A 16,181-nucleotide genomic window follows, 5' to 3' on the forward strand; every position below is an offset into this window, starting at 1 on the left:
AAAGAAGAAAAATTCTGCCCTTCCTCCAGACATAAAATGGAGACAGCCTAGTGCAGCAGGAAGGATGTGCATGGGCTTTGCAGACAGAACTCGATTAAAACTCACATCTAGGCCGGCCATGGTGGCTCACACCTGTAATCCCAGCACTCTGGGAGGCCGAGACAGGTAGATCACTTGAGGTCAGGAGTTTGAGACCAGCCTGGCCAACATGGCTACTAAAAATACAAAAACTAGCCAGCTGTGGTGGCACACACTTGTAATCCCAACTACACAGGAGGCTGAGGCACAAGATTCACTTGAACCTGGGACATGGAGCTTGCAGTGAGCCGAGATGGAGCCACTGCATTCCAGTCTGGGTGACAGAGTGAGACTTTGTCTCAAAAAAAAAAAAAAAGGGTTTTACAGACTAAAGCTACAAACTAAAAACCACTGATTATTAAAAGGGTCTGACCCTTTCAGAGGGTAAGATCCAATTTCTATTTAAATTTGATATTGGCCGGGCACCGTGGCTCACACCTGTAAATCCCAGCACTTTGGGAGGCTGAGGTAGGCAGATCACCTGAATCTGAGCTCAGGAGTTGGAGACGAGCCTGACCAACATGGAGAAACCCCATCTCCACTAAAAACACAAAAAATTAGCCAGGCGTGGTGGTGCATGCCTATAATCCCAGCTACTGAGGAGGCTGAGGCAGGAGAATTGCTTGAACCCAGGAGGTGGAGCTTGCAGTGAGCCAAGATCGTGCCACTGCACTCCAACCTGGGACAAAAGCAAGACTCCGTCTCAAAGAAAAAGAAAAAAATTAATTGACTAATGAAATTTAATTAAATGGGAACATTCTCACTTTTCCACAAACTAAAATGGCACGCACTAGGTACTACTAGGTACATCACTTAATCTTTCTGGGGCTCACGCTCCTCATCTGCAAAATGACAGGGCAGGTGAGAGGGCTATTCTGTCAAGCCAAGCGTCTTGCTCCCTTAGGCCAGTTTTCTAATTTAATAATGATAGTAATTCACATTTATCAACCACTTAACATATACTGACCACTATGCTAGGTGCTCCACACTGATACTGTCATTTAATCCTCACAGCTAGTCCACAAGGTAGTGTGCAGAAAAGAGTTGGCACAGCAGGCCTGAGGCTACTACCCTTGCAAGGCCTGCTTGCAAGGGTGGCTCTTGGCTGGTATCTAGAACTTGGATTTTGGGAGCATTCCACTGCTCCTTAACTGGTAAGAGAGGCTCCCTGTGCCTCAACTGCATGTACAAACGATGTGGTTTACACTGAGTGCCTGCTTTCCTTCGGAAGGTCTAGAATTTTGGTACCGGTTAAGGCAGAGGGTGCCAACATGACCAGCCCCAAATAGAAACTGTGGGTACTGAGTCCCTAGTGAACTTCCTTGGTACAGAACGTCTCTCACACATTGCTCCAGTTACATGCGGGAGGAATTAAGCATATCCTGTGTGCCTCTACAGTGAGCGGACTCTGGGAAGCTTCGGCCTGGTTTCCTTCTCACCTCATGCCATTTGCCTTTTCCCTTTGATTCTGCATTGTGTCCTTCTGCTGTAATATGTCATAACTGCAAATACAACCGTGAATCCTCCTTGCAAGTCACTGAGCCTGGCATGGTCTGAGGAACCCCCAACACAAGGAGACACTATTATCCTTGTTTTACGAACAAAGAAACTCAGTCAGGCGCTGATTCTCACACCTGTAATCCCAGCACTTTGGGACGCCAAGGTGGGCGGATCACCTGAGGTTAGAAGTTCAAGACCAGCCTGGCCAACATGGTGATACCCTGTCTTTACTAAAAATACAAAAATTAGCCAGGCGTGGCAGCACCCACCTGTAATCCCAGGTACTCAGGAGGCTGAGACAGGAGAATCGCTTGAACCCGGGAGGTGGAGGATGCAGCGAGCCATGATCGTACCACTGCACTCCAGCCTAGGAGAGGGAACAAGACTCTGACTCAAAAAATCAATAAATAAATAAAAACACAGGGCTGGGCGCAGTGGCTCATGCCTGTAATTCCAGCACTTTGGGAGGTCGAGGAGGGTGGATCACCTGAGGTCAGGAGTTAGAGACTAGCCTGGCCAACATGGTGAAACCCTGTCTGTACTAAAAATACAAAAAATTAGCCAGATGTGGTGGCGGGCGTAATCCCAGTTACCTGGGAGGTTGAGGCAGGAGAACTGCTAGAATCCGGGAGGCAGAGGTTACACTGAGCTGAGATCATGCCACTGCACTCCAGCCTGGGCAACAAGAGTGAAACTCTGTCTCAAAAAAAAATAAAAGTAAAAAAAGAAAAAAAAAATTTAAAAGAAAAACTGAAGCTTAGAAAGGAAGTAACTTGGCCGGGCGCAGTGGCTCAAGCCTGTAATCCCAGCACTTTGGGAGGCCGAGACAGGCAGATCACGAGGTCAGGAGATCGAGACCATCCTGGCTAACACAGTGAAACCCCGTCTCTACTAAAAAATACAAAAAACTAGCCGGGCGAGGTGGCGGGCGCCTGTAGTCCCAGCTACTCGGGAGGCTGAGGCAGGAGAATGGCGTAAACCCGGGAGGCAGAGCTTGCAGTGAGCTGAGATCCGGCCACTGCACTCCAGCCTGGGCGACAGAGTGAGACTCCATCTCAAAAAAAAAAAAAAAGAAAGAAAGGAAGTAACTTGCCCAAGATCACATGGAAGACAGGTGGCATAACCTAAATCTTAACACAGTCTGGCATCAAATCCTTAATCTCTTTGCTATTCTCTCCTCCCATTCATCACCACATCTTGATATTAAGTTTTCTAGAAAAAAAAAATAGGCAAGGTGCAGTGGCTCACGCCTGTGATCACAGCACTTTGGGAGGCTGAGGTGGGAGGATCACTTAAGCTCAGGAGTTTGAGACCAGCCTGGGTAACACAGTGAGACCCCATCTCGATTTTAAAATACATATATATAAATTTTTTAATACAGAAAAAATAATTCAAAGTATACATATTAATAGTCACACCAAAAAGTCCTACTCTGCCCTCCATCTCTATAGTTTTTCAAAATGAACATTGTATGAAACTAGAAAAGCAGGAACCAAAGTTGGATTGCTCCAGAAAAACATACGGATTATTAATTATTTATAATTTTGCTCCTAGCCAAAGAATTTCTTGAGCTGTGTTTATTTTAGTTTTTATTAGAGTAAAACACAGTCCTCAATCTTTATGCTTGTGGAAAAGCTGTTGTAATACTGAGACTAATAAATCACCAACCATTATTAGGTCAGTAGAAAAGTATACTTTCTGCTGACATGATTCATTTTCAATTTCAAGGTAACAGAAAATATTGGGGAATATCTTTATGAACCTAGGATATGAACGTTTTTTCTTTTTTTCTTTTCTTTTTTTTCTTTTGAGACGCAGCCTCACCCCATCACTCAGGCTGGAGTGCAATGGCACAATCTCGGCTCACTGAACCTCTGCCTTTTGGGTTCAAGCAATTCTCCTGCCTCAGCCTCCCGAGTAGCTGGGACTACATGTGCCCACCACCACACCTGGCTAATTTTTTGTATTTTTAATAGAGAGTGTTAGCCAGGATGGTCTCGATCTTCTGACCTCGTGATCTGCCCACCTCGGCCTCCCAAAGTGCTGGGATTACAGATGTGAGCCACCAAGCCCGGCCCAAACATTTTTCTTAAGAAGACTGAAAAAGAATTTGGAGGCCATGGTGGGTGGATCATTTGAGCCCAGGACTTCGAGACCAGCCTTGCCAACGTGGCAAAACCTTGTCTCTACAAAAAATACAAACATTAGCCCAGCGTGGTGGTGTGTGCCTGTAGTCTCAACTACTTAACAGGCTAAGGCAGGAGGATCACTTGAGCCCAGGAGGCAGAGGTTGCAGTGATTCAAGATCATGGCACTCCAGCCTGGGCAACAGTGTGAGACCCTGCCTCAAAACAAAAACAACAACAACAAGACTGAAAAAGTACAATCCATAAATTTAACTACATTAAAATTAAAGTTCTGTTCATCAAAAGACAGCACATAGCTGGGAGCGGTAGCTCACATATATAGACCGTTACTTGGGAGGCTGAAGCAGGATCATTTGAGACCAGGAGTTCAAGGAGGCACTGTGCTATGATTGTGCCTGTGAATAGGCACTCCAGCCACAGTAACAACGAGACTGCATCTCAAAAAAGAAAAGATTTTAAATTAAAAAAAAATTTTAAATACCATAAAAAGAATGAAAAGGCAAGCTACGACCTCGGAGAACGGATTTACAACACATATAACCATACAGAACTAGAATCCAGAAAAATGTTTACACTCTCGTTAATCTATAAGAAAGAAACAGGCCGGGCGCGGTGGCTCAAGCCTATAATCCCAGCACTTTGGGAGGCCAAGACGGGAGGATCACGACGTCAGGAGATCGAGACCATCCTGGCTAACACGGTGAAACCCCGTCTCTACTAAAAAATACAAAAAAAACTAGCCGGGCGAGGCGGCGGGCGCCTGTAGTCCCAGCTACTCGGGAGGCTGAGGCAGGAGAATGGCGTGAACCCGGGAGGCGGAGCTTGCAGTGAGCTGAGATCCGGCCACTGCACTCCAGCCTGGGCGGCAGAGCGAGACCCCGTCACAAAAAAAAAAAAAAAAAAAAAGAAAGAAAGAAACAATGAGGCTAGGCGCGGTGGCTCACACCTGTAATCCCAGCACTCTGGGAGGCCGAGGCGGGCAGATCACCAGGTCAGGAGATCCAGACCATCCTGACTAACATGGTGAAACCCCGTCTCTACTAAAAATACAAAAAAAAAAACCTAGCCGGGCGTGGAGGCGGGCACCTGTAGTCCCAGCTACTCGGGAGGCTGAGGCAGGAGAATGGCGTGAACCCAGGAGGCAGAGCTTGCAGTGAACCGAGATCGCGCCACTGCACTCCAGCCTGGGCCACAGAGCCAGACTCCGTCTCAAGGAAAAAAAAAAAAAAAAAAAAGAGACAATGATATTTTTAAAAGCGCACAAGACATAAACAGGTATTTCATAGAAGAAACACAAATTGTCTGGATGTGGTGGCATGTGCCTGTAATCCCAGCTACTTCACAGGCTGAGACATGAGAAATGCTTGAACCTGAGAGGCAGAGGTTGCAGTGAGCCGAGATCGTGCCACTGCACTCCAGGCTGGGGGACACAGTGATACTCTGTCTCAAAGAAAAAAAAAATTGCCAATTATACATATAAAAAATATTCCCTTGGGCACAGTGACTCACGCCTGTAATCCCAGCACTTTGGGAGAAGAGACAGGTGGATCACTTCAAGTCAGGAGTTTGAGACCAGCCTGGCCAACATGCTGAAAGTCCATCTCTACTAAAAATACAAAAAATTAGCCGGCCATGGTGGTATGTGCCTGTCATCCCAGCTACTTGGGAGGCTGACGCGCAAGAATCACTTGTACTCCAGCCTGGGTGACAGAGCAAGACTGTGTCTTAAAATAAAAATAAAAAAAAATTCACCTTCATCAGTAATCAGGAAAATACAAATTAAACTAAAAAATGACAGGCCATTTACCAGATACGTGAAAAATCAGTACAACATAAGAACAAGAGTTTGATGTGGGCAAGAAATTCTGTTTTGTTTACTGCTTTATTTATGGTGCCTAACATACAGTAGACACTGAATAAACATCTGATGAGAAGATAAGAAATGTAAAGTCGGATAATACCAAGTGTTGGTGAGGATACAGACCAACGGGAACTCTTCAAGCATTGCTGCTGGGAGTATAAAATTTCAACCACTTTGGAAAACAACTTTACATTTTTTGGTAAGGCTAAAGAATATACACATCCTGGCTGGGTGCGGTGGCTCAGGCCTGTAATCCTAGCACTTAGGGAGGCTGAGGTGGGGATATTGCATGAGCTTAGGAGTTTGTGACTAGCCTGGGCGACATGGCAAAACTCCATCTCTACTAAAATCTCATCTCTACCAACAATACAAAAAATTAGCCAGGCATGGTGGTACATGCCTGTAGTCCCAGCTACTTGGGAGGCTGAGGCAGAAGAATTGCTTGAACCTGAGAACGGAGGTTGCAGTGAGCTGAGATCAGGCCACTGCACTCCAGCTGCGGCAACAGAGCAAAACTCTGTCTCAAAAAAAAAAAAAAACAAAGAGTATACACATCTCATCATCCAGCAATTGTACTCCTATATAAATACCACGTTCATAGAATCATCACCTATGATTTAAAATAGAAAATAACCCAAATGTTTAATAAGAGGGACAAATCAATTGTGGCACATTCATACAATGGAATACTACTTTACACTACTTTTTGTTTTTGTTGTTTTTTACGGAGACAGAGTCTCGATCTGTCGCCCAGGCTGGAGTGCAGTAGCACGATCTCAGCTCACTGCAACCTCCGCCTCCCTGGTTCGAGCGATTCTCCTGCCTCAGCCTCCCGAGCAGCTGGGATTACAGTCGTAAGCCACCGCGCCGGCCTTGATTTCTAATATTCCCCAATAAAAGGAACCAGGGCTCCTTAGAGAAGCGGCTTTTAGGACTGGGGCAGGAAATACATAAGATCAAAGTTGAGCATCATACAGTGCCAGAAAGTAAAAACTAAACAAAACGACAATGATGAAGGTGTCAAAGGAATATAATAGCCAACTGAAAAAGCTCCCGATGGTAAAAGCTGGAACAATTTCAGTAACAAAATTAAGTTATACTGGATTATAATATGAAGTATAAAATAAATTTCTGTAAGTTCATACTGATATAAACAAATGACTGAATAAGTAAATAAATAAGAGAGATTAACTCCCCACTCTTCAAGTATGGGCTACATTTGGAGACTGTCTTCCAAAGACAGAAAAAGGGCAAAAAGAGTCTGTTCACAGTACAGAAACCTGACAAACACTACCTCGGCCAGGTGCTCAACATAACACCAGCAGTGACATGTCATATTCATAACCCCTGACATGGTGTGGTAAGACTGGGCACTTTATCTCCAGGGTCTTCATCCCAAAATCTATAATCTTGATCTACTCATGGGCAAACATCAGACAAACCCCAACTGAGGAACATTCTACAAAACACCTGACTGGTACTCCTTAAAACTGTCAAAGTCATCAAAAACAAGGAAAGCCAGGCGCAATGGCTCACACCTGTAATCCCAGCACTTTGGGAGGCCGAGGGAGGTGGATCACCTGAGGTCAGGAGTTCCAGACCAGCCTGCTCAACATGGCGAAACCCAGTCTCTACTAAAAATACAAAAAATTAGCCGGGTGTGACGGCACGCACCTGTAATCCCAGCTATTCAGGAGGCTGAGACAGGAGAATCGCTTGAACCCAGGAGGCAGAGGTTGCGGTGAGCCGAGATGGAGCCATTGCACTCTGCACTCCAGCCTGGGAGACAAGAGTGAAACTCTGTCTCAAAAAAAAAAAAAAAAAAAAAAAAACTGGAAACACCTAAATACTTTTTCCTAATTCCTGCTAGAATTCTTGGTTGACATAATCATAATTTTTTTCTTTTTTTGGAGACAGTCTCTCTCTGTCACCCAGGCTGGAGTGCAGTGGCACAATCTCAGCTTACTGCAACCTCTGCCTCCTGGGTTCAAGCAACTCTCTTGCCTCAGCCTCCCAAGCAACTGGCACTACAGGTGACCACCACCACACCCGGCAAATTTTTTGTATTTTTAGTAGAGACACAGTTTCACCATGTTGGCCAGGCTGGTCTTGAACTCCTGATCTCAGGTGATCCACTGGCCTCGGCCTCCCAAAGTGCTGGGGTTACAGGTGTGAGCCACTATGAACAGCCGACATCATTAGTTTTTAAAATTTATTCATTCAACAAATATTTGTTGAGCACCTGCTCCATCCTAAGTACTATTGTAGGCAGTGGGGACACAGGAGCCAAAAATACAAGGTCTCCATCCTCCCACAGCTTATACTGTGGTAGAAGAAAAGTGAAATAAATAGGAGCAATGTGATACAAGAAATAATCTGAGAAGCATGCAAAGACCAGGACACAAAATAGTCCAAAATAAGGAATTTATATTTTATTCTCAGTGCAATAGAATGCCACTGAAGGATTTTCTTTGAGAGGAATATGAAAATGTATGTTTAAAAAATTGAACTTGATACTTATCTACTTATAGCAGCTTTCTTCAGTCACTAAAAACTGGAAAAAAACTAAATGCCCATAAACAAGTGAATGAATACACAAATTGCAGTCTATCTATACACTGGAACACTACTCAGCAAGGAGAAGGAATGGACTAACTGATAGGTTCAACAACAAGAATGAATCTCAAAAGCACTAGGCTAAGCAAAAGAAGCCAGGTCAGGTGGTGGCTCATGCTTGTAATCTCAAAACTTTGGGAGGCCAAGGTGGGAGGGTTGTGTGAGGTCAGGAGTTCAAGACCAGCCTGGGCATCAAAAGCCAGATACCACCCCCAAAAAAATTTTTCTAAAAATCAGCCAGGCCTGGCCAGGCACAGTGGCTCACGCCTGTAATCCCAGCACTTTGGGAGGCTAAAGTGGGTGGATCACAAGGTCAGGAGTTCAAGACCAGCCTGGAAAAGACGGTGAAATCCCATCTCTACTAAAAATACAAACAGCCGGGTATGGTGGTGGACACCTGTAATCCCAGCTACTAGGGAGGCTGAGGCAGAGAATCGCTAGAACCCAGGAGGCAGAGGTTGCAGTGAGCCAAGATCATGCCACTGCACTCCAGCCTGGCGACAGAGTGAGACTCCGTCTCAAAAAAAAAAAAAAAAAAAAGAGCTAGGCCTGGTGGCACATGCCTGTCATCCCAGTTATTCAGGAGGCTGAGATGGGAGGACACTTGAGCCCAGGAGCTAGAGGCTGCACTGAGCAAGGACTGTGCAACTGCACTCCAGCCTGGGCAACTGAGGAAGATTCTGTCCCTTCAAAAAACAAAACAAAACAAAAATGAGAGCCAGATTCAAAAGGCTACACATCATATCACATGATTCCATTTGTTACAGAAATCCCATAAGCAGCTGCCAGAGATAAGGGGGGAGACTGAGTACACAGTACACAGAGGCACCAAGGAACTCCTTGGAGTGATGGAAACATTCTACATCATGACTACGGCAGTGGTTACATGACTACATCCATTTATCAAAACCCAACAGCCTCTACAATTATACCTGCATAAACTTGGATTAAAAAAAAAAAATCACTCTGGCTATACGGAAGATAAAATGGAAGAGGGAAACGCTAGCATGCGGGAAGAGTTTTCTCCAAGTATGTTCAGCTGCTTTGGACATACAGAGCTCAATTTTCTCGCAGATCCTGAAGTGGAGACACGAAGTAGGCAGCTGCCATGTGTCTGCGGTTCTTCTCTTCAACACAGGAGCCATCCACCGCAGCGCTTTTGCACATATCATTAGGTTAGCCTTGTAATTGCACATTCCAGCATCTTACCTTTCCTTGAGAGTGAAAACTAATCTCCACACTTCTCAGTACTCCAAACTGTACTCTCCAATATCATAGCCACTAGCCACAGTGACTATTTAAATGGCAATTAAAATGTCATAAAATCGAAAATACATCTGTCACACACTAGCCCCATTTCCATCATCACTAGAAGTTCTACAAAACAGGAAGATTACCTCCTAGTTGTGTATTTCTTTGTGTGTGCATGTTTTTTTTTTTGGTTTGGTTTTTTTTTTTTTTTTGGAGACAGAGTCTTGCTCTTGTCGCCCAGGCTGGAGTGCAGTGGCATGATCTCGGCTCACTGCAACCTCTGCCTCAGCCTCCTGAGTAGCTAGGATTACAGGCACCCACCACCACACCCGGCTAATTTTTGTTATTTTAATAGAGATGGGGTTTCACCATATTGGCCAGGCTGGTCTCGAACTCCTGACCTCGTGATCCGCCTGCCTCGGCCTCCCAAAGTGCTGGGATTACAGGTGTGAGCCACCACACCTGGTTTTTTTTTTTTTTTTTTTTTTTTTGAGACAGAGCTTCACCCTTGTCACCCAAGCTGGAGAGCAATGGCGTGATCTCAGCTCACTGCAACCTCCGCCTCCCAGGCTCAAGCAATTCTTCTCCCTCAGCCTCCCGAGCATCTGGGATGACAGGCATGCGCCACCACGCCCGCTTAATTTTTTTTGTATTTTTAGTAGAAACAGGCCTTCACTATGATAGCCAGGATAGTCTCGACTCCTGACCTCAGGTGATCCGCCTGCCTTGGCCTCCCAAAATGGTGGGATTATAGGCATGAGCCACCACGCCTGGCCTAAGTTTTCTTATGGTGTTAACACTCATTGATGCCAGGAACCACTTCACAGTAGTTGCCAAACAGCACAGGCTCTTCATTATTAATTAGTGACAGGAATATCCCAAAGCATTGTTTTATAAAGTAAATGGCACTTTTATAATCTATAAAAAACACTTTCACACTTCAGACTGGGATTTTCGTTTGAAAAATCTAAAAGTTTTCTCTTTTTTTTTTGAGACAGAGTTTCGCCCTTGTTGCCCAGGCTGGAGTGCAATGGTGCGATCTCGGCTCGCTGCAACCTCTGCCTCCCGGGTTCAAGCGACCCTCCTGCCTCAGCCTCCCAAGTAGCTGGAATTACAGGCACCTGCCACCATGCCTGGCTAATTTTTGTATTTTTAGTAGAGACGGGGTTTCACCATGTTGGCCAGGCAGGTCTCAAACTCCTGACCTCAGGTGATCCACCTGCGTTGGCCTCCCGAAGTGCTAGCATTACAGGCATGAGCCCATGCCCAGCCAAAAAATCTAAAAGTTTTAATTTTTAAAAATTATTTTCAGACCAGGCGCAATGGCTCACATCTGTAATGCAGCACTTTGGGAGGCTGAGGCAGGCAGATCACTTCAGGTAAGGAGTTCGAGACCAGTTCGAGACCAGCCTGGTCAACATGGCGAAACCCCATCCCTACTAAAAATATAAAAATTAGCCAGGTGTGGTGGGGCACACCTGTAATCCCAGCTACTCAGGAGGCAGGAGAAGCACTTGAACTCAGGAAGCAGAGGTGGCAGCAAGCCGAGATCACACCACTGCATTCCAGCCTGGGCAACAGAGTGAGACTCCGTCTCAAAAATAAAAAATATATACATTTTTAGGCCAAGGTGGGAGGATCACTTGAGCTCAGGTGTCTGAGACCAGCCTGAGCAACAAGGTAAAGCCCCATCTCTACAGAAAAACACACAAAAAATTGCAGGGCCTGGTGGTGTGCACCTGTATTCACAGCTACTCAGGAGACTGAGGTGGGAAGATCACTTGATACCATAAGGTTGAGGCTGGCCGGGCGCGGTGGCTCACGCCTGTAATCCCAGCACTTTGGGAGGCCGAGGCAGGTGGATCCCGGGGTCAGGAGATGGAGACCATCCTGGCTGGCACAGTGAAACCCCATCTCTACTAAAAAATATGAAAAATTAGCTGGGCGTGGTGGCAGGTGCCTACAGTCCCAGTACAGTGGTGAAATCTTGGCTTACTGCAACCTCTGCCTCCCAGGTTCAAGCAATTCTCCTGCCTCAGCCTCCCAAGTAGCTGGGATTATAGGTGCGCACCACCAAGGCCGGCTAATTTTTGTATCTTTAGTAGAGACGGTGTTTCACCATGTTGGCCAGACTGGTCTCAAACTCCTGACCTCAGGTGATCTGCCCACCTCAACCTCCCGAAGTGGTGGGATTACAGGTGTGTGAGCCACCACGCCTGCCCATATATGTATATTTTTTAGGCCAGGCATGGTAGGTCAGGCCTGTAATCCCAGCACTTTGGGAGGCTGCAGCAGGAGAATCGCTTGAACCCAGGAGTTCAAGACCACCTGGGCAAGATACAGAGGCTCCTATTTCTATTAAAAAAAAACGCAAAATGAAAGAAATTTTTATATTTTAATAAATTTTTAATAAAATTATTATTTAAAAGATGTAGAGTGTTTTGAAAAGTTTATTGTTCCTATTCAGAAAGGCATTATGAAGAGTTTTAACTTTTTCTTTCTACATTAACAAAATAGTTAATAAAATGGGTTCCTGCCCCTTCCAGTCATCACCAGAATCACCCACAAAACCATGCTAATTCACATAAAGAGGAAGCCTTGTAAACAGAGAAATCAGAACCAAAAAAAACCAGAAACTCCCATAAGCCAGTAAAATTACCCAATTTACTTTGTTCGCTTACTATGACAACTGTTGTGGAGATTTAATTATTTGCTACCACTTCATAGCATCCTAATATATGTGTCAGCACTCTCTCTGCAGGTCTCTTCAATTACATCTCTATAAAGAGGCAGGGGTGAGACTACCTGGGTTTCTGTGAGAATTAAAGGGTTTGCAGATTAGTAGCTTCCAAATTAGCAGGCTTAGAGGCATGACACACGGTTCTATTTTATCCTAGTCCCCAATGAAAGCAATTCACAAGAAAGGAAACAGGAATACAGTTCCTTTTCCCTAGGAGTCTGGCGCCTCCCTAGGGAGAGCAGGACTCATGGAGACTCCGTGCTGACAGTACTTGGAGATCCTTAATCCAAATGCTACTGCTCAAATTCTCAGTGGAGGCTACTGATCAGAGGACAACACAGAGCAAACTGGTAGGTAGCTCTTCCACTCACTCATCCTCTGGCAAAAGACAGGATGGGGTTTTGGAAAGAAGAAACCACACCACCCACTTGTACTAATCCAGATCTCCTTCAGTATGAATCACCTGTGCCTGACACAGTATATACCCGATGGGAGCTCAGTAAATCCTTGTTGAATAAATAAGTGAATAAAAGTGTGGCACACAGAAGGTATTCGATAAATATTAGTTGAATAAATGAAGAGAATGGCCAGGCACAGTGGCTCACACCTGTAATCCTAACATTTTGGGAGGCCAAAGTGGGTGGATTGAGCTGAGGCCAGGAGTTCAAGACCAACCTGGGCAATACGGAGAGACCCTGTCTCTACAAAAAATAAGTAAACAGGCCAGGGGTAGTGGCTCACACTTGTAATCCCAGCACTTTGGGAGGCTAAGGAAGGCAGATCACTTGAGGCCAGGAGTTCAAGACCAGCCTGGCCAACATAGTGAAAGCCCATCTCTACAAAAAATACAAAAATTAGCCGGGCATGGTGGCACGCACCTGTAATCCCAGCTACTCGGGAGGCTGAGACACAAGAATCATTTGAACCTGGGAGGCAGAGGTTGCAATGAACCAAGATCATGCCACCATACTACAGCCTGGGTCATAGAGCGAGACTCCGTCTCAAAAAAAAAAAAAAAAAAAAAAACAAACCAAAGGTAAATACATTGAAAGAGAATCTCTTTCAATTTCAAATAAATTGAAAATTGAAGAGAATCACCAAGACACTGTCCTAGGTACTGGGGAAGAGGGGATGTATATGAGAGGTTCAGAGCTACCCATTATGAGTAAAGCAGTCTAATGAGCTAAACCAGGGCTCTGGGGTCAGATCCAGCATCCAAATCCCAATGGCATTGGCCACATTATAGGAAGCCTTAGCCAAGTCACTGGGATCCACTTCTGGAAAAAAGGAATAACACCTACTTACCTTGCATGGTTATTATATGAATCAGAAAAAGATGTAGATAAAGCGCCTCGAAGGAGGCCTGGCATATGGAAGACACGGCAAAGAAAAACGATAAAACTCTCTAGTAAGTGCAAACATTTATTGAGGGTTACCACGCACACTTCACTGTGCCACACATCCTAAACATACGACAACATAAAATCTTCACTCGAGGCTGTGCTCAGTGGATGACACCTGTAATCCCGACATTTTGGGAGGCTGAGGCAGGGGGGTCGCTTGAGTTCAGGAGTTCCATACCAGCCTGGACAACACAGGAAGACCCCGTCTCTACAAAAAAATGAAAAATTTAGCCGGAAGTGGTGGCGTGTGCCTGCAGTCCCAGCTACTGGGGAGGCTGAGGTAGGAGGATAGTTTGAGCGCGTGAGGTCAAGGCTGAACTAAGCAGTGATTCGCGCCTCAGCACTCAAGCCTGGGTGACAGAGCGAGACTCTGTCTCAAATAAAATAAAATAGAAAATTAAAAAATAAAATCTTTAGGCCAATCTTGTAAGTATGACGATCTCCCTTCTACAGGTGAGAAAACTAACCTGTAGGAAGTAATGACAGGGTAGGGACTGCGGGATTCGAACTCGGGCAACACGTGCAGTGTCGCTCCTATCCACTACACGGTATTTTCCACTCTAATGGCATTAAGACCCACTTAATCCCGTAGACACTGCAACAGGCACTTTGCAAACAGTGTTTCAACTAATTCACCCCTACAGGGTTAAAAGTCCACGCAGCTGAAGCTCCAAGGAGTCTCGCGACTTGCCTGAAGTCGCCAAAAGCGGCCAAGGGCCTCGGGGAGCCGTCACTCCATCGCTCCGCACCCTGATTATGGGAAGCCTCCCCTCAGCACTCACGGTGCGCAGTCTCTGCCTCAGTGTCCCAAGGCGGACCCCACTCCCCTACCCGCGTGGAGAGCGCCGAAACTCCGTCCGTGCCCGCCCCGATTGCCCCCGATGGTCTTCTTCCCTCTCCCGCCCGGTCTAAGAGATCAGGTCAGCCCGCCCACCTCCTCAGTTCGGGGCCGAGGGTCTCCCCGTAGCCCCCGGGACGGAAGCAGCCGCGTGGGGGAGGGGAAGAGGGGAGGACGCATGCCCAGACGGCTCCACTCGGCCTCCAGCTCACCTGGGAGTCACGAAACTCTACAACCACGTTCTCGCTGCTCCATCGCGCCGCCATCTCTCCCGCCTGGCCACCGCGGCCCCAGGACGGCGACCCCCCACCCCGCCGTCCCCAGTATCCCGGGACCGTGCGCCCCACACAGCCGGATAATCAGCCCCGACACGCCCCGTACCCCAGTTGCTCCTGAACGGAAGCCATTGGTTGACCCAAGCACAGGCTCCGCCCCTTCTTCCTGGCTCCTCCAATTGCTGCACCTCGCCTGCCACAAACAGGCACGCCCCCGCTCACTTCCGTCACTCGGTTTGAGTCACCAAAGCTCCTCGCGGTTGCGGGCACTCCCCCTACCGCGAGCTCTGCCGGGAGTTGTAGTCCAGGCTCGAGCAAGCGTGGGTGACCCGGGAAGGGCTCGCAGGTTTGGGTGAGGTGAGGTTCCTGTTGTCCTCACTAGCTCCTCGCTGGAGTCCCCAGCATTCGTTCAGCCCCAGTCTACAAATCAAAATCAACGTTCGGGGCGACGCCTGTAATCCCAGCACTTTGGGAGGCCTAGGTCAGGAGTTCAAGACCAGCCTAACCAACATGGTGAAACCACGTCCCTACTAAAAATACAAAAATTATAGCCGGGCGCGGTGGCAAGCACCTGTAATCCCAGCTACTCGGGAGGCTGAGGCAGGAGAATCACTTGAACTCAGAGGACGGAAGTTGCAGTGAGCCGAGATCACGCCACTGCACTCCAGCCTGGGCAACAGAGTGAGATTCGTCTCAAAAAAAAAAAAAAAAACAAATTAGCCGGGTGCGGTGGCGGGCGCCTGTAATCCCAGCTACTCGGGAGGCTGGGGCAGGAGAATAACTTGAACCAGGGAGGCGGAGATTGCAGTGAGCCGAGATCACGCCATTGTACTCCAACTTGGGTGACAACAGCGAGACTCCGTCTGGGGGGGGAAAAAAAAATCAACGTTCGTGCAAACAGAATATACCTCTTTTCCTTATGCCTATCCCGATTCCCATGGAGATATTTAAAAGTCTGAATGTGCAATTTATTGTTTCATACAATACAGCAGCGCCTCCCGTAACAATGAAGGTAGATTTAATTGTGAGAATCCAGCTGTTTTCTTGATCTAATGCTCTACCTCTGAGCTATACCCCCTCCAGCAATCCAGCTCTATTTTTTTTTTCTTCTTTTCTTTTTTTTGAGACGTAGTCTCGCTTAGTCGCCCAGGCTAGAGTGCAGTGGCGCGATCTCCGCTCACTGCAAGCTCCGCCTCCCGGGTTCACGCCATTCTCCTGCCTCAGCCTCCAGAGTAGCTGGGACTACAAGCGGCAGCCACTACGCCTGGCTAATTTGTTTGTATTTTTAGTAGAGACGGGGTTTCACCGTGTGAGCCAGGATGGTCTGGATCTCCTGACCTCGTGATCCACCCGTCTCGGCCTCCCAAAGTGCTGGGATTACAGGCGTGAGCCACCGCGCCCGGCCACTGTTTTCTAATAAGCCTAACATTAAAACAGATTTGCCAGAATTTTTTGTTTTGTTTTGGAAAATA

General features: G+C 46.7%; 1 protein-coding gene across 3 annotated transcripts in view; it reads right to left on the reverse strand.

Moving 5' to 3' along the window:
* The window catches only part of WDR59 (WD repeat domain 59), a 122,274-nt gene extending 107,453 nt beyond the window's left edge, over nucleotides 1-14,821 (reverse strand). Inside the window, exon 1 of one of the 3 annotated variants that reach the window (XM_073015574.1) lies at nucleotides 14,647-14,821. In XM_073015574.1, the coding sequence (XP_072871675.1) occupies nucleotides 14,647-14,700 (54 nt within the window). In that variant the 5' untranslated portion in view covers nucleotides 14,701-14,821. The remainder of the gene's footprint in view (nucleotides 1-14,646) is intronic. The other 2 variants (XM_007993624.3, XM_073015575.1) reach the window with 2 other exon arrangements.
* Nucleotides 14,822-16,181: the final 1,360 nt, after the last annotated feature.

This window comes from Chlorocebus sabaeus, chromosome 5 (genome assembly GCF_047675955.1).
Source record: "Chlorocebus sabaeus isolate Y175 chromosome 5, mChlSab1.0.hap1, whole genome shotgun sequence".
NCBI lineage: Eukaryota > Metazoa > Chordata > Mammalia > Primates > Cercopithecidae > Chlorocebus > Chlorocebus sabaeus.